Raw genomic sequence first — 19,502 nt, forward strand, 5'->3', positions numbered from 1 at the left:
GGAATGTCTGTGCTTCATTGACTATGCAAAGGCATTTGACTGTGTAGATCATAACAAACTATGGCTGACTCTGAGAAGAATGGGAATCCCAGAAGACTTAATCGTTCTAATGCGAAACTTATACTTGGACCAGGAGGCAGTCGTCAGAACAGAGCAAAGGAACACCGTATGGTTCAAAATTGGGAAGGGCGTACGCCAGGGATGCATCCTATCTCCATACCTTTTCAAATAGGTATATTACTGCTATTAAATATACTACTTGCTTGTCACTTTACCTTAAAGAAACTACATATCATGGCATCAATGCATGTGACATTTGTACAAATGGGATTAACTAAAACAAAGCAAGGGTCTAAGATGAAAAGCTTAAGAGATAAGATAGCTTGAATTGAGGAAAGTTTTGATTCATTCTTTAACACCATTTTTTAATCAAAGCTTCCTCTGGCCTATTTTGGGCATATTATAAGGAGAAGTTACTCCCTGGAGAGGGAAATCATGCTTGGAAAGGTGAGGAGTGTAAATGAAAGAGAGTAATACCCTCAACCAAATGGACTGACACAATGACTGCTGTAAAGGGTTTAAGTATGTCAGAAATTATGAGGATGGTACAGGCCAACATTCAGATCTATTGCTCACAAGGCTACTATAAGTTGTACTCAACTAGACTGCACTCAACAATAAAAAGGTTTGCTTTACACTTGGGTCTAAGACATCAACTGTAGAGGAGAAAGTCCATTCACTTATGGTCATCTATATTCAATCTTCAACCTCCAAATCAACAGACTGAATATCTTTTACACTATTCACAGCGATCTTCACTACATAGAGCAGTTCTTTTGCAGACCTATCTATATACAGGGAAATCTCAATGACAATAATAGTACACCAACTGTGTATTTCTTTTACCTGTATTTGGATGGGGATTTTCCTCTTAAGAGATAAGCCTCAATGTCACATTTCATTTACATATGTGCAGTCACAAACACAGGCTTCAAAACACACTAGGACGTGTACCAAGGTAAGCTTGTAAGAGTTTGGTATTCCATAATGTAGCAGATGCATAAATATAAATGTCACTTAATCTCCTCAATTATTAAAAACTCTCACTCACTCACTACTGTCAAGTCAGAGCCAACTTACAACTGACATGCCAGCAGGTTTTTAGGCTATAAATCACACAGGAGGAGAATGCCTATCTTTCTCTGGCAAAGTTGCTGACGGCTCTGAAATGAGAGCTACCTTTGGGTTGACAGCGCAACTGCCTACTAAGTCACTAGGCTCCCTAACTCTAAAATAGATTTAAACATTCTTCTGCCAAACGCACCAGGTTACTAAGATAAAACCATGCAGATGAAAGTGTAGGGTGGGTGCTTATAAATGTAAAATAAAACATTTTAAAATAATTTAAAAATAATAATGATGGTTCAAAATTGGGAAGGGCGGACGCCAGGTATGTGTCCTGTCTCCACACCTTTTCAACTTGTATGCAAAACAAATTATCCGGGAGGCTGAGCCCTATGAGGAGAAATGTGGGGTCAAGGCTGGTGGAAGATCTAGCAACAATCTGTCATGTGCAGATGATACAACCTTGCTTGCTGAAACTGAGGAGGACCTGAAGTGCTTGCTGCAGAGGGTCAAGGACTGCAGCCTTCAATATGGATTGAGGCTCAATGTCAAGAAGACAAAGATTCTCACCTCTGGGCCAATTGGCAGCATCAGGATGGATGGTTAAGAGATTGAGAGTGTTCACAGCTTTAGTTTGCTTGGCTCTACAGTCACCACTCTTGGTACCAGCAGCCAGGAAATTAGAAGACGTATTGCCATGGGTAAGTCTGCTGTTAGGGACCTCTCCAAAGTACTGAAGAGCAATGGCATCTCTCTGGAGACTAAGGTGCGTCTGATACAGGCCATGGTCTTTGCCATCACTTGTTATGCATCAGAGAGTTGGACAATGACTAAGGAGGATAGAAGGAGAATTGATGCCTTTGAGCTGTGGTGCTGGAGAAGAGTTATTGAGGGTACCATGGACGACTAGGAAAACAAATAGATTCGTCCTGGAAAGGGTCAAACAAGGCTGCTCCTTGGAGGCAAGGATTCTGAGGCTCCGTCTCTCATACTTTGGACATGTTGTGAGGAGAGACCGGTCCTTAGAGAGGGACATCATGCTTGGTAGGGTGGAGGAACAGCGCAGAAGGGGAAGGCCCCCTATGAGGTGGATTGATTCAGTGACTGGGATAATCGGGATGGGTGTGTCGGAGACGGTGTGATCGGCACAGGACAGAGCAGAGCTCAGGGATAGTGTACACAGGGTCACTATGAGTTACAAGCAACTCGATGGCACATAACAACAACAATAACAACAATAATAGTAATATAAAAAGATAGTTTTATTTAATGATAAAACTTTTTAATGTACATTTTTAAAATTTTGCTAAAATAAGCTTGCTTTACACGAATTTTTATATTCTGCTTCTAGCAATTGATTCCAGACCACTTTTTGTTTCACATGGTCTTCATAAATATTCACTTTAAGGTTACTAACAATACATTAAGCTGATTTATTTAACCATTCTCCTGCCTGCTGTGGAAAATATTTAATTTTTTTCTACAGTAGTACTATTATAAGTAAGACATAACTGTTAGAAATAACTTAGTGTTGTTTTTCTGTTACTGATTTACCTTATTAAGAGGAATTCCCAGGAATGGAAATAATTAGGTCAAACTGCATGAAAATTATTATAGCTCTTAAGACAGATTATTTCCCAATAGGCTTAAATCATTTTACAAAGTCACTGACAAATCTATGACAGGCCTGAACATAAGCTCATTAGTGTCGGGTGGATTTTCAGTAATGTAGAAAGTATAACAGTATAGGGAAAGAGACAGAGAAAAAGCAGTTGGCCTAACAGACAGAAAGCCATTTTCCCAAGCCAAAGGTGGGTGACTCTACTCTGCGACCCTCAGGCCTGCCTTTAATTGTTTTTGGTGAAACATTCTTCTAGGTTGTATAACCCTGGAATGTCCACTTGCTGTACAGAGGTAACTCGTGGTTGCTCTGAAGACAAACACTGTGACACTGATGAGTCAATGCGAGAATGGTTACCTATGGCGGACAGTGTTTGGTGAAGCTCCTGATTAAAACAAGCTTGGAAGCAAGAGTGGCATCCACTTCCACAGTAGCTTGCCTCTGGAAACCCTATCAACCTGGAGAAAGGACGAAAGTTATACAGGTGCCCAGGTCTTTCGTTCATAGGATCGCTATGAGTCGCCCGCGACACAACAGCATTTAACAACAACATCATCATCACAATGTTTTCTCCATTTCTATCTTTTTTCCAATCTTAGCATAGAATATTTTCCCAAATTTGCTTAGTACTTCATTTCCAATTTTATGTCTCTGTTAGGGAGATCTGTGACACAATTTGTAGCTGAGCTGCTAATTCAGAGGCCATGTCTCTGGCAATTTAGAATCCACCAGCTGCTCTGTGGGAAGCAGATGAGCAATCTCCTCCCATGCAATTTAGAAAAGCTTCAGAAAAACTGCTGGAGAATCAGCTACAAGTCAGTCTAACTCAGCAGCAATGAGTTGGAGACAAGACTTGTTTGCTTTCCATGACTTACCATGCTTTATTTTATGCTTATTTACACAGTATAAAGGGGGCAACAATGTAGTTTCTTTTTAAAAAAACTTCTTTAGTTACATATGTAACTCAGCTGTCGAGAACATACGAACTACTGAATTTAGTCAAATGTGGCATTTTTCAAATTTCAAGGATTCATTTCTAAAATTTATACACACTATTCCCCCTCATCTTCTTTCTAGACAAATTAAGTTTTCCTTACTAAAATCTAAAAGAAGTAATCTGGCAGTATCGTAAACAGAAAATACTGGAGATGCTTTAAAATTCTATTTCTCCAGTAAGTCTCTTAGCTCTTTATTCTAGATTGTTAGTAGTCTCCTATGGAATGTGACTTGCATAATTCCTTCTGTTATGTACTACAAAGCAGGACACAACTTTGACAGATCAGATGCCAGTGAGTTTTTAGAGGCAGGAAACTGCATGGGAGAAAAGTGGTCATCTTTCTGACTCAGAGCAGCTGGTGGATTCAAAACAATGTGGCAGAACAACTTTTTATCCAATAGGCCACCAGAGCTCCCCTACCAACAACTATTAAATGAATAAACATGCACACATATACACAAATTGATATAAAAATAATCTAATGTTTGCATTATTTACCTTTTCTTATAAATGAAGTTAAAATCAAAGAACTTTAGACCACTTCCATTATGAAAAGTGCAGAAAGCAGTGTTTATCTTTCTATAATTTATTTTGTCCATGTTAACTGCATTTCATAAAAATAATCCATTTAACATGTACTTTAAAGGTTTTTCTATTTTATTAACGTATATAAACATAAAATTGTATTTCTAGAAGAACTTTTATACACTTTATAAGATGCTTTTATAATATACAGAGTTTGTACACATTTAATAAATAGCAAACTGCCATCGATCCAAGTCTGACTCCTGGCAACCTCATGCGTGTCAAAGGAGGGCTGTGCTACATAGGGTTTTCAATGCCCAATTTCTTAGAATCAAGTTTTTCTTCCAAACTGCCTCTATGTGGACTGGAACTGCCAATCTTATGATTAAGATTTGAGCACATTTATCACTGGTACCTTACCCAGAACTCCAAGCAAAATAAAGAAACCAATGTATCCATTTCCTAAGCAACATGCCTCTGGAAACTCTGAACTAGAAATGTGTTCAGGTCTTTTGTTCTCTTAGGGTCACTATGAGTCGTGTTTGACACGAAATAAATACATTTTTAAATAAGCTTTTGAAACAAAACTCTTTCCTAAAGGGACTCATTAAATTTTAATATGAAGTAAACGATAATATTTGGGGAAAAAAACATAAAAATATATGAAAGTTTCATTAAGAAAAAAGTACTTGAGTGAAAATTCCAGTTTTTAAGTGACACTTTTTATTATTTAAAGTATGTAGCAAGTCTTTTCCATAAGAGAGTATTAGTATGCATTACAGTAATCTCTCCAACTAATTTCAAAATCACCAAAAAAAGTGGTTTAAAATGTTTCATTCCTTTAGTAAATACTTCTTAGGTACCTTCTAAATGCACAAATAAAAAATGTACTGTGTTCAACTAAGTTTAGGACGTAGTGAGAGTTAAAGTTAAAAAGCTGATAACCTGCAGAACCATTCAGGGCTTTTAACATATTAAAATCTCTAGAAATGGAGATGTTCACTTCACAAACACATTAAACATAAAGGTCTTTCTCTGCAGTGTACATATTATAACAAACTGGAAAAGAGTTCCACAAACCACAGGGAACTACCGCTCTAAACAAAAATAAAATAAAATTAACATAATTCTTTATACATATCTTTAAGAGTACTTTATCAATCAATCATGAAATTGTTTTTAAAAAAATACCTGACATTAAAGAAATGAGCCTCTGCCTGGCTTCATTTGATGCCCTTGGGGTACGAATTCGATCAATCCATTGATACTCTGGGTCTTCATTGACCACAAGTTCTTCAACAAATCCATGAATTATCACAGCTCTATAGCACTTTGGAATAGATGTTGCTGTTAAAACAAATGAATTATTACAACAAATTAACTATTTCACCCTTTTCATGTAACATCCCTAAAAAATAATGCATTTCTGTTAAGCCAGAACCAACTCACAACTGTCCCTCCACTGGGTTGCCAAGGCTGTAAACTGTACAAGAAGAGATTGCCTATCTTTCTCCCATAGAGTTGCTGGTGGATTCAAACTGCAGAAAGGCTTAGCTGTGCATCTTGCTATGAACTACACCACCCGAGCTCCATAAGCAGAATGAACATAATTTTTTACCATTTAGGAAATTACTATAGTAGACTTTATTAGACAGCATGCAATACAAAATTTTAAAATTCACAATAAGGTCAGCAAGGTGACTATTTGCATATATATAGGCAGAAGCAGATAATGAAAAAAAATATCTTTAATTAATTCTTAAAGTTCAATGGAGAAATTCCTTTGTATACTGTATACCTAAAACACAGTACCACCCAGCCCATTCTGACTCACATCAATCTTCCACTGGATTTCTGAGGATATAAATACTAAAGAGAGGAGACAGTCACTTTCTCGTATAGGAGCAGGTGGTGAGTTCAAACTGCCAATCTTTTGATTAGCAGCCCAATTTGTTACTCATGATACCAACAGGGTACCTTATATCTCCTTGCCACTCCCTCCATCAAAAAATTCCCACTGCCACTGAGTCAACTCTCCATCAGGTTTCTGAAGCTTTAAATGTTTATGGGAGGGGAGACTGCCCGTTTCTCTCTTCCAAAATGGCTAAAGGATTCAAACTACTGACCTTTCAGCTAGCAGCTGCAAAAGAAAGAGAAGAACGGTGGTGGAGGCCAAGTATGATTTTCACCCACTTCATACAAGGGAGCTTTCCCATCAATAATATCCATAGCAGCAAATAGCTAGCTAGCTGCTAAGTGAGAAACACCAGCCCATGCTCCTGTACCTATTTCCACCAAACTCTGGGTTTGATATTCATTGTTGATGCACAGACATTATTCACAGTTGTGGTACCAAGACTGGGGGAGTGAGAAAGGCAACGAATATCTCACAATATCAATGCAGATTTAGTCCAGCAGTCTCAAGCCAGATTCACAGAAAAACACAATTCCCTAGTAAGTAAAAGTCCTGGTTTCAGTTTAGCAGTCAAATCCAAAGCATCCAGCAAGGTTTGCCTCCGAAAAGTTTTGCAGGCTCATTTTGTAGTTTTTTTTGTTTCTAAAACTTCTGGTCATAAGACTAACTGGTTCATTTATTGTTGTATTATTTAATATCTTGAACATCAAATATCACGAGTTTTAAATAAAATCTGAGCGGATTAAAAAAGGACTGAATGAGAAAAGGGGCCGAATCTGAAACTACCAATGCACTCGTCTCTTAAAACACTAATAAGCAAGGGAAAAGTCACTTGTTTAAATAGCTCCTCTCCAACCAAGTATTTTAAAATAATGGTGAGGCTTAAAGCTAACTCAACAATTTAGTAGTTTTCCACTTTACTAATCCAGGCTGGCTGGCTTGCAAAGGTTTGTACAATTTAGATCCATATTTCATTGAGAATGCTCCAAACCTGTAAAAGCCTATGTAATGTGGCATAGAAGCACTGTGCTTGCTAAAGTGTTCTACTGTTATTTTTAAGTATAAAACATTACTAGGTAACTATATTGTCAAACAAAAATTTAACAAAGTTGTGAAAAAGTTAGATGCAATATATTCTCATGTTAAAAGAAATATTTCCCCAGACCTAAAGTAACAATCTCTTAAAAATTAGTGATTTTCTGTTTGATTTTAAATAATCATTATAGATATTATTAGTCTTAGACTTATATTTAGTCATTTTTAAAGTTCCATTAAAAAGATAATAAAATACATTTACTTACTGCAAAAGAATTTGACTCCACATGATGACTGTCTAAATCGGTTTAAGTCATTAAAGAGATCTACTTTGACAACTACGTTGATTTCCCCACGAATACCTATAAAATCAAAAGGAAAAAACAAGTTTCTACCTTGGAAAAATAATGTAAAAGGAAAAACTTAGACAAATAAATTCCAATCACTGATTTTTAAAGTCATCTACCAAGCACAATAGCACTACTAACTTTGTTTCCTAATTTCTTATTAAGGTTAGTATTTTATTATCTTTTCTAAAACAGACCTGTGTCTATTAGAAATTAAGGAATTTTAATTTTTACCACAAGTTGCCACTTCATTTAATTCAGTGCCTCACCAATGGAAAAGAAGCCCCATTTAAACTGATAATAGTGGCTGGTCATTTTAGAAACAATAGGTTTGAAATACAGAAAAGGTAGTACATTTAATGTTTCATAATGCTCACATCAACCTAATTAGATACTTTCTATAGTATTAACATACTCATTTTAGTAAAAGCTAATACAGTGTATAGTTTATTTATTATGTAGGTTCTTTAGAATAAACAGTAAATGGCAAGGTCAGGACTTAAAACCAGATTAGGATTCCAGAGACTATGTCAACATCTAACACAAAAATAGATTTTAAACAAAACAAAGGGGTTTTCCTCATGAAAATGTCATAGCCATAATAAGCACTTTGAGGGGATGGTCACCGAGTCTGAGAACTCAAGACCACAGTGTTGGAGGCCATGAAGATCAACTGGTCCACAGACAATGTTGTATGCTACACTGATGCGCTTAAAAGCTCATAAATAGGCTGCAACTGGGTTCTTAAAAGCTTAAAAAGACCATCCAAGGTGTAATAACTGGTTTCTTCTTGTGCGTATCAAAGAGTGAAGAAAAACTGTTTAGTCAAGCCATGGAGCATAGTAACTTCAATCTCTGTGAGTCTGTTCACTGTTCTGGGATTATAATATAAAACTTCTGAGAAAAATAAGGAATAAAACTCAAAATAATTAAAAAAAAACCAACCAGGCCTACTGGTCTGAGAGTCATATTGGTATGTGCCATCAAGTTAGAACCGACTCATAGTTCTCCCTCCAGCAGGTTTTCAGAGGCTGTAAATGCATGGGAAGACTGTCCATCCTCCTCCAACTGAGCCATGTGCTTTTGTGATTGCAGCACAGCTTCTTACCACTAGGCCACCAGAGATTGATGGAAGCACTAAGACTATGATCTGTAGTAACCGGTCAAGTCTAAAACTGATCATCCATGACCTACCTTCCAGTCAAACAAGAAACAGGTGTATAAGGTGATCAGTTACACCGAGGAAGAACACACTACTTAGCTCATCCATGCAAGATAATAAAATGCAGAACTAGTCAAGGGATAGAGCTCCAAAAGCACAAAAAGATACAGGGAAAGGATGGATAAAATTGGGAAACAGAGAAGAAAGGAGGAAGAGTGCTGCTATAGCATAAGGACTAAAATCAACATCATGAAACACAGTACGTATGAACTGTTGACTAAAACTATCACAGTTTGTTCTATAAACATTACTCAAATCAAAATAATTTTTTAAAAATGTTTTATTCCCATGAACAAAAACTAAAACACTAAGAAACTAAAAGAAAAAATGTTTTATAACATAAATAAGAATGATTCAGACCTTATCTCTAAACATTTACTAAATATTTTCACTTGGCTATTCTGATTGCACTTTAAACTCACACTTCATCTTACAAGAATGGAGACTTATTAATTTACCTATTAAAAGAAAAATACTCTCCTTAATAAAGGGCCTGTAAACATATTAAAATACGCTGTAGTGGTTAGTTGTCAGCAGTGTTGTAGCTGTGTGCCCTCATGTTCTTTCCAGGTCAGTGGTCTTATAGGACGGAGTGCACTATAAGGCTTCCTAGGCAGTAATCTTTATTAGAAATTGATCAACAAATGCTTTCTCCTGTAGCACCAATAATCAGTTCAAGCTGTTGACCCTTTGGTAAGCAGCCAAGAATCAAACCACTGCCACAGTTTATTTAACATAAAACGTTTGGAAAATTCATTCTCCCTTTAATTGAAGCCCAAATATGTTCTTCAGTGGGCTTTTTGATTGATAATGTAAGATTTGACCCTATTTTCTTTCCGGATTATATATAAAATACATGTATATTACAGGAAAGATGTAAAAAGTAGAAGAGTATTATTCAAAATTAAATTATCCAGAGATATACATTTTATCAGATAATCAGTTTTTCCAATGATGGCACATATTCACAGGTTCAGATTAAATGTGTTTTTTTAAAAAAAAAACACATACTTTTTCCTCTTAAAACTACTGTACTGCCCATGTTGTTCTTGTGTACTGTTAAGTCGGGACCAACACACAGCTGACCCTCCAGCAGGTTTTCACAGGCAGTAAATCTCGCAGGAGTTAATTACCCAACTTTCTCCACAAAGCATTTTGGCAGATTTGAACTGCAACTATCCATATGTTTCTAATCAACTACACCTTATTTTTTAACTTCTTTTGTAATTATAAAATACAGAAATTTATATAACATTCCAGTATACATGCTTGTAGGAAAACCTGAGCAAACATCTTATCTACTTTTAATTAACTACTAACCATGAAACAGCCAGATCAAAAAAGTACAAGAGGAGGAAGACTCAAGGCTAGAGAGAAAAGCCATAGGCTAGTAAACAATGAGTCCACTAGTTAATATAAAGATATTTATCATTTTACAGCAGTAGTTTTTATATTTTCTAGTTGCAAGATCCCTTTTTACAATCTCAAAAATTATTGAGATCACCAACATATGACATCAAAAAAAATTTTAAGGAAGGATTTTTAAAATTTTTTTATATATTTACTAAAACATTATTCCTTACCATGTATAGTGTCATAAATTGGAAACCATCCTGAGATGACTGTTGCAGCTTCACTATAGAGTAAAGGATCAATATCAATGTACACTTTACCAATGGCATCATTTGCACTGTAAGTATCATGGTCAAGGACTGTGATCTGTAGAGGTTCATCTTGTAAATCTTCATCATCCACCTAAAAGTACACCTTAAAATTAAATCCTAACATTTACAAGTTACATTTTCATAAACACATATATACAACAAATAAAAATGACTTCTTTCTGAAAATTAAATCTTATAGGCTAATCATCAAGCACAAAGATAGACTACTTAACACATATAAAGACTGTAACTTTTATTTTTTCCACAGGCTACCATAATTCTGAAGGCAGAAATTTTTAAAGTATATATAAGCTTTAGGCAAAAAGGTCAGGTGATTAACACCACATGGAGCTGTGCTGCCTACCAATAGCCCAAGCCTCTCTGACGGTTAGAATTTACCAGCTTCGAGGGAGAAAGATGGCAATCTCTTCCTGTGTCATTTAAAGTCTCCAAAAATCCATTAGTGTGTTTGCTATGAGTAGGTTCCAACTCAACAACGAATTGAGTTGAACATGTATGATACTAAGCAAAAAATGTTTAAGGAGTGTCATAATTAAAGAATCCATGTATTAATTAAAGATTTGAAGAATATAATTTACTTTAGAGGGCTGGGGGGTTTTTAGAGTTTTTAATGACTATTTCAGAGAGTAAAACAAACATATTATTAGTAAGAAGAAAAAATAACTTCTGTTAAAACACATATCCAACTTATTGCCTCCTCTAATAACTCATTATCAAGTATCTGACTTGTGCAAGTACTACCAAACACAGGGACTATAGAGCTGAACAAGATAAAGACTTTCCCTAATGTGGCTGCCATCACCTGGACACAATGTCATTCTCGAGTTTGTCAGGATCCATCATAAAATATTCATCTCTGAGGACTGTCACATAGCCTCATGGTATATTCACACATTCCTTTCTCTAACACTGTAAGTCTCTACACTGACTAAACTAAAAACCCATCCAACCAAGTCACCAAGTCAATGTCAACTCATAGCAACTTTTTATCAGGTTTCTGAGGTTATAAATCTTAATAGTAAAGTGTCTTTCTTGTGCAGAATGACTAGAGGATTGGACCCATCAACCTTTCAGTTAGGAGCCCAATATATTATGTACTGTGCCACCAAGGGTACTTCTATATCAACTAAGAAATTAAAAATATATATACAATTTGAGATATATACACATATATATAGCAAATAATATGAATAATCAGAACAGAAAGATTTAGACATAAGATGCAATGCATAACTAAGAATGAAAAACAGAGTTAAAATAGCCCATGTCAAATCACAAAATACATAAATTAGTAGGATCCTTCTTAAAAGTTTTAAATGTTTGCTGTTTCTGAGATATAGTCAGTCTTAACATCTCTGGGGAAAAAACTGTTAATCTATATAAACTCAAAAAATGCTAAGATTTATGGAAGAATCTTGATCACAAAAAGGGAAAATGTGACAAAATTTCAAAATCTCTGGGAATTGAGACTTTCTAGAGCCAATGAAATTGAAACTATTTCTCTGAGATAATCTTTAAACCAAAATTATCCCAATTTACCTTGCCTCCGGAAACCCTATAAACCTGGAGAGAGGATGAAAGGCACCCAAGCATAGCGGACTCCTTCATAGGGTTGCTATGAGTCGCCTGCGACTTGAAGGCACTTAACAACAATAATATCAACATAGACAGAGAGATCAGCTGGCCCAGAGGACAAAAAGCGATGCTACCAAGCCAAAGGTGGGTGGCTTTTAATCCGCTGCCCTCAGGCCTGTCTTTCATTGTTTTTGTTCAGACATTCCTCTAGGTCATATAGCCCTGGTGTACAAGTTGCCACACCGTGTTCACTTTTGGTTGCTGTGAGGCTGAACACTGTGACACTGATGTGTCAAATGCGTTAATGGTTGGCTACACAATGAGGACAGAGAGTCGGGTGGAGCTCCCCAATTAAAACAAGCTTGGAAGGAGTGACATCCACTTCCATAATAGCTTGCCTCTGGAAACCCAATGAACCTGGAGAGAGGATGAAAGGCACCCAAGCGTCAAGGACTCTTCTTCATAGGGTCACTATGAGTCGCCTGCGACTCAAGGGCACTTAACAACAACAGTGAAGAATGCTTGCATTTAGCACTGTGCTACTGTGCTCCTTTAAGTTATCTATATGTAACTGACAACTCAAAAGGTTGGCTGTGGAGATAAAGGGCCAGTGTAGAAATGAATAGTGAGAATGGCTGTACAACATTTTGAATGTAATTAATGTCACTGAACTATACATGCAACAACTGCTGAGCTTATATATTTCTGTTGTGTATATTTTCACCAAAAATAGTATTTTTAATGCTGACATTTAAAAACTTACCTCATGTAAATGTTCATTAAAACTAATAAAATTTAATAATAATAAAAGAAAATAAAAACTTACCTCAAATTTAAACCATTCCGAGTTCCACTGAGGGTTAAGCGACTTATGGTATACATCTGTTTTAAAGGTGGTATTACCAAATTTTACCTAAAATACAAGGAATAATTCAAATATAAGTATCAGAAACATGAATTTAAAGTTAACGTGGAAAGGATGAACACAGTGCTTTAGAACAGTTGATAATAAGGACAAGTACATAAATTGATAGCTATAATTTGGTCTATCTGATATAAAGTAGATCTTTTGGTTCTTTCATTTAGGACATCATCCTTGGGAAAGTGGAGGGTTGGTCACTGATGAAGGGGAAGACCCTCACTGAGATGGACTGACACAGTGACTATAACAATAGGTTCAAGTGGGCAGAAATGATCAGGATGGCACAGAATATGGAAGAATTATGATCCAGTGTTCACACGGGTGCTATGAGTCACAGCTGACTCAATGGTATCTAACAACATAATCAGAAATAAACAAAGGCCTGTATGGAGACACTTCTTATTTCAAAATACCTGCAAATTTTGGTAAACACTAAAATCATGAAATTCAAAAATAAATCTATAAGAAAGTAAAGAAAAAAGAAAGACAACTTAGCTCCCAGGAATTTAGGCTTTAGACAAAGAAACAGAAATTATTAAACCTCAGATTAGATTTAACTAGTGGGCAGAGAGCTGCACTGCTAACCCAAAGAATGCTGGAAATTAAGCCAAACACTTCTAAGAAACAAAAATGATGTTGGAGATATAGCACTACCTAACCTCAGTATGGTACTGGTAAAATGACAGGCACATAGACCAAAGGAACAAAATTGAGAACCCAGAAAAAGACCCAGCTTAATATGGTCAACTGATATTTGATAAGGAAATCAAAGCTATCAAATGGGAAAATGATAACTTCTTCATCAAATGGTGCTGGCAAAAATGGACTTCCACAAGCAGAAAAATAAAACAGGATCCACATTTCACACCATACATAAAAATCAACTAAAAGTGGATCAGTGACCTTGGAGTAAAGCCCAAAACCATAACGTTCGTAAGAGACAAACTAGGATCAAGCTTAGAAACTCTAGTCCAAGTTTAAAGAGACTGCCAAATACAACCAGAAACACACAATCTAAAGAGGCTAAAACTGATGCATGGGACCTTCTAAAGATTAAATCCATGTGTGTATCAAAAACTTTTTCCAACAGGGTGAAAAGAAAACCTACGGACTGGCAACAAACATTTGGTAATACCATTTCAGACAAGAGTCTTATAACAAAAGTTTACAGAATAATCCTGGGCCTCCAAAGGAAAAAAAAAAAAGACTGATAAATTACAAAATGGGCAAAAGACATAGAAAGAATTTTCCAGAGAAAAATATCTGAATGACCAACAGACACATGAAGAAATGCTCCAAATCATTGGCAATAAGAGAGATGCAAATCAAAACCACAATGAGATACCATCTCACTCTGGTAACAGTGGCAAAGTTTAACAGGGCAGCAAGTAATAAATGTTGGAGAGGATGTGGAGAGAAAGGAACTTTTATACCTTGTTGTTGGGATTGTAAAATGGTACAACCACTCTGGAAGACAGTTTGGTGCTTCCTCAAAAAGCTGAACACAGAAATTCCCTATGACCCAGCTATTCTACTACTTGGAATACATCCTGAGAAAATGAGAAATGAGGCACAAATACAAATTTGTACACCAATGTTTATAGCAGTATTATTCACCATCGCAAGAACATGGAAAGAGCCCAAACACAAACGAATGGATTGAGAAATTATGATACATTCACACTATGGAATATTATGTAGCATGCAAGAGCAATGATTTTGTAAATTATTACCTAATTTGGGAGGGACTGGAGAGCATTACGCTGAGTGAATTCAGTCCCACAAGATAAATATTATATAAAACCACTACTGTAGAATTAATATAAGGATTCAAGAGGGGTAGGAGAGGCTGGAAGCAGAGGCATGAGGCTGTGCAGGGGAAGGGAGGACTGATAATGGTGTTGTACAATTTGATGGGGGTGAGGTGAGGGTAATTGAAAGAATTTGTTCTTAAAAACAATATATTCAAATTTTGTAAATAAACTAGTAGAAATTTCTTTAAAAAAAAAAAAATGCTGAAAATCACAACCACCAAGCAGACACTTCCTACCACCTCTCAACTAAATTAGATCACTAGTTAATAACATCAATCATCTTCCCTAACCTCAAAGTTCTTTTTTGTACAGTGACTCCATGTATCCCCTCCATCTTTTTTTGACACAGCTTGAACTTCTGGCAGTTCTGTCTATGTACTATTCTAGGTGTCTTTGAATGATCTTTTAGCATTCTGCTTCTAAGTGATATTAATCATATTGTTCTATAATTTCCATATTATGTTGGATCACTTTTCTTGTAAATGGGAACAAATATATACCTCTTCCAGTCAGTTGGCCAGGCTGCTGTCTTCCAAATTTCCTGGCATAGATTGGTGAGTGTATTCTGGGTTGCATCTGTCATTTGAAACAAGTAACTGGTATCCCATTGGTTCCTGGGGCCTTTATTTTTGCCAATGCCTCCAGTGCAGATTCAACTTTTTCTTCCTTCTTTTTTCTGGTTGGTTGCAATTTTTTGTTAGTTGTGGGGTTTTTTAATAATATTTTTATTCATTCATTGTTGCACTTTTTTCCCTCCCTCTCCCTCACCTGATCTACTTTGCAATGGCTTTTTCCTTCATTACCATCGGCTCTTTATAGTGTGGTATTTCCTGAAATATTTCAGTGTCAGCCAATTCTTTTTCGTACAGTGATTCTGTATATTCCTTCCATTTTATTATGATACCTCCCGGATCATTCCAAAATTATTTTGTTCATATCATCGTAAGTACTGCAACTGAAGGTTTGAATTTTTCAGTGCTTTCAGCTTGAGAAATGCTGAGTTCTTTCCTTTTATTCACTCACTCAAGTGTATTTTTATTTACACCCAAGTGTAAATATATTTGGCACCAATAGTCAGATCAGTAGAAATACTGCACTGGGAAAACCTGCAGTCAGGCATCTCTTCAAATTACTAAGGAGCAATGATGTTAATTTGAGAATTAAGGTGTACCTGATTCAGATCATGGTCTTTTCAACCATCTGCTATGTATCTATGAGGTGGACAATGAATAAAGAAGGATAGGTGACAGAAGAAAAATTCTTGCCTTTGAGTTGTGGTGTTGGGGAGAGAAATGAATATCCCACTGACTGCCTGTCTTAGAGAGGGTGAAGCCAGATAGCTCCTTAGAAGCAAGGATGGTGAAGCTTCACTTTACATACTTGGGGCATGTTACTAGGAGAGGCTATTCCTTGGAGAAGATTTATCATGCTTGGACAGAACAGGGAAGAAGAGGAAGACTCCTCAATCAGATGGACTGACACACTGTCTGCTGCAATGGGTTTGACTGTGTCAGAAATTGAGAGGTTAGCACAGGATAGGGTGGGGTTCAGATCTATTATGTATAGGATTGTGGTAAGTCATACTCAACTTGACAGTATCTAATAATTTTTTTATGCTTCCTAGATCATTCAAGATTTTGCACACTGCATCTTTCCTACAGAAAGCATTGCCCATAGCAAGTACTGCAACTTAAGGCTTGAATTTGTTTTCTGTTCTTTCCATCTGAGCAATGTTGAGTGAGTTACCCTTTTTCATTCTCTAATTCTAGCTCTTTGAACATTCCATTATAATACCTTCTCTCTTCAAGCTACAAGCAGCCCTTTGAAATGTTCTGTTCATCTCTTGTACTTCAGCATCTCTCTTATTTTGGCTTCTCAACACTCTAGAGCAATTTTCAGTCTCTTCTGACATCTGTTTTGGTATTTTCTTTCTCTTCTGTCTCTATAAAGACCTTTTATTTTCTTCACAGATGACATCTTTGCTATCCCACAATTCATCTGTTCTCTGACCCTTAATGTTCAATGCCTCAAACTTGGGTTTTAAGATGCTTTTTAAATTCAGATAGGACAGACTCAAAGTCATATTTTGGCTCTTGTGGACTTGTTTTCATTTTCTTCAATTTGAACTTGCACGTGAGTAATTGATGGTCTATTCTACACTCAGTACCTGGCCTGGTTTTGACTGCTAATATTGAGCTCCTCCAGTACTGCTTTCCACAGATGTACTCAATCTGATTCCAGTGTAAGTCCATCAGGTGAAGTCCATGTATTTCGTCACCATCTGTTTTTCTTAATATTTTTTATGAGTGTACGAAATTAAATCATTCGATCTCTGGTGTCATTTCTCTCTGCAAGTCCATAATTTCCAACAACCAATCCTTCTACTTTGTTTCCAACTTTTACATTCCAGTTACCAATTATTATAAATGTATCTTAACTACAATGTAGGTTAATATCAGACCTCAAAAGTCAGTAGAAATAATCAATTTCCTCAATTCTGTACAGTGACACAGATTAAAGAACCGATCAATACTGAAATAGTTCAAAAAGTACCATCTGATCAAAAGTCAATAATGATGAGAGGAAAAGTTCAAGCTGCATTGAAGGCACTGGCAAAAAATAAGGTCTCAGCAATCAATAGGATATGAATTGACATATTCCAAATAGGAGATGCCACCTTAGACATGCTCACTACTTTGTGTGTGGAAATTTGGAAGACACCTATCTAGTCAAATGAGTAGGAAAGATGGTATTTGTTCCCATTCCCAAGAAAGGTGATTCACCAGAACATGGAAATTATAGAACATCAGTAATATCACATGCAAGAAAAATATTGCTGAAGATTATCCCAAAGCAGCTCAACACTAAAACTCCCAGAAGTACAGGACAGATTTAGAAGAAGTCATGACACCAGGGATATCATTCTGATGTCATATGGATCTTGGCTGAAAAGTAGAGAACATGAGAAGAATGTCTATTTCTGTTAGCTTTTACTATGGAAAAGCTAACTATTTGACTGTGGGGCTCATAATGTTGTTGTTATTGTTAGGTGCCATCAAGAAAAGAAAGACTCACAGTGACCCTATAAGCAAAAGATCTGAGCCCTGTTCTATCCTGTGCAGTTCTTTTATTTCCTGATACACCAGAGTCCACTGAGGCAGTCACCATGTCAATCCACCTGGTTGAGGGTCTTCCTCTTCTTTTCCAACCCTCTCTCCACTTCTGCTAGCACTATGTGCCTCTCCAAGAAATACCCCTCCTAGCAACATGTTCAAAGTATGTGAGACAAAGCCTCATCATTCTTGCCTCCAAAGTACACTCAGGCTGCACCCTCTCAAACCTGTTTCTTCTTTTGGCCGTCCATGGGATGTTCTGTGCTATTCTCCAACACTACAGTTTAAAGGCATCAATTCTTCTGTCATTCCTATTCACTGTCCAACTCTCGGATGCATAGCAAGTAACTGGAAAGACAATGGCCTGAGTCAGATGCACCTTACTCCTCAAACTGAAATCATTACTTCTCAATAATTTGGAGAGGTCCCTAACTACAGATTTTCCCAGTGCAATGTGTCTCCTTATTTCCTGACTACTGGTACCAAGGGTGTTAATTGTGGATCCAAGCAAGATGAAGCTGCTGACAATTTCCATCTTCTATCCATCATGATGTTGCCTATTGGTCCAGTGGTTTAAATTTTGTTTTCTTAATAACTGTGAGGGACCTCTCAAGAGTACTGAAGTGCAACAACGTCAGGCTGGAGACTAAGGCGCGCCTGATCCAGGCTATAGTTTTTGCAATTACGTGCTATGTATCAGAGAGTTGGACAGTGAACAGGGATGACAGAAAGAGAACTGATGCCTCTGAGTTGTGGTGCTGGAGAAGAGTGTTGAATATACCATGGACTGCTAAGAGAACAAACAGGTTTGTCCTGGAGAGGGTGAAGCCAGAATGTTCCCTGGTGTCAAGGATTCTGCAGCTTCATCTGACATACTTTGGGCATGTCGCAAGGAGGGACTGCTCCTTTAAGAGGGGCATCATGTTTGGGAGTGGAGGGACGGCGCAGGAGAGGAAGACCCTTGATGAGATGGATCAATTCTACGAGGGGAGTGGCGGGAATGAATGTGTTTGAGACAGCGAGGTTAGCACAGGATAGAATGGCATTTAGGACTCTTGTACACAGAGTTGCTATGAGTCGCAAACGACTCGATGGCACATAACAACAACAACAACATTAAGATGCAATTCATACTGAAGGCTGCATCCCTTGATCTTCTGCAATAAGTCCTCCTCACTTTGAGCAAACAAGGTTTTGTCATCTGAATAACACAGGTTATTGATGAGTCTCCCTTTAATCCTGATGCCACACTCCTCTTCCTAAGAGTTCAACTTCTCAAATAATTTGCTCAGCATACAGATTAAAGAAGTTATGGAGAAAGAATACAACCCTGACACACTCCCTTGTTAATTTTTAACCATTCAGTATTCCCCTGCTCTGTTCACACAATAGCCTCTTGGTCCAGGTACAGGTTACACATGAGCAAAAGTAAGTGCTCTGGGATTCCAATTCTCAATATCAGCGAGAACTTGTTCTGATACACAGTACAATGCCTTTGCATAGGCAATAAAGCACAAAAAGACATTTTTTTCTGGTGTTATTCTTGACCAGGATCCATCTGGCATCAGCAAGGATATCTCTGGTGCCACAGGCTTCTACTAATTCT

The 19,502-nt window shown here is 36.9% G+C and overlaps 1 protein-coding gene across 4 annotated transcripts in view; it reads right to left on the reverse strand.

The window, feature by feature from the left end:
* Positions 1-19,502, reverse strand: part of C2CD5 (C2 calcium-dependent domain containing 5) — a 141,297-nt gene that overhangs the window by 110,552 nt on the left and 11,243 nt on the right. For all 4 annotated transcript variants that reach the window (XM_006897206.1, XM_006897205.1, XM_006897207.1 and 1 more), the window contains 4 exons: positions 12,874-12,960; positions 10,371-10,542; positions 7,485-7,580; positions 5,460-5,615 (listed from right to left, as the gene is read on the reverse strand). In XM_006897206.1, coding sequence (XP_006897268.1) covers positions 5,460-5,615; positions 7,485-7,580; positions 10,371-10,542; positions 12,874-12,960 — 511 coding nt within the window. The remainder of the gene's footprint in view (positions 1-5,459; positions 5,616-7,484; positions 7,581-10,370; positions 10,543-12,873; positions 12,961-19,502) is intronic.

This window comes from Elephantulus edwardii, unplaced genomic scaffold, assembly GCF_000299155.1.
Source record: "Elephantulus edwardii isolate Elephantulus edwardi_28Jun2011 unplaced genomic scaffold, EleEdw1.0 scaffold00206, whole genome shotgun sequence".
NCBI classification, from domain to species: domain Eukaryota; kingdom Metazoa; phylum Chordata; class Mammalia; order Macroscelidea; family Macroscelididae; genus Elephantulus; species Elephantulus edwardii.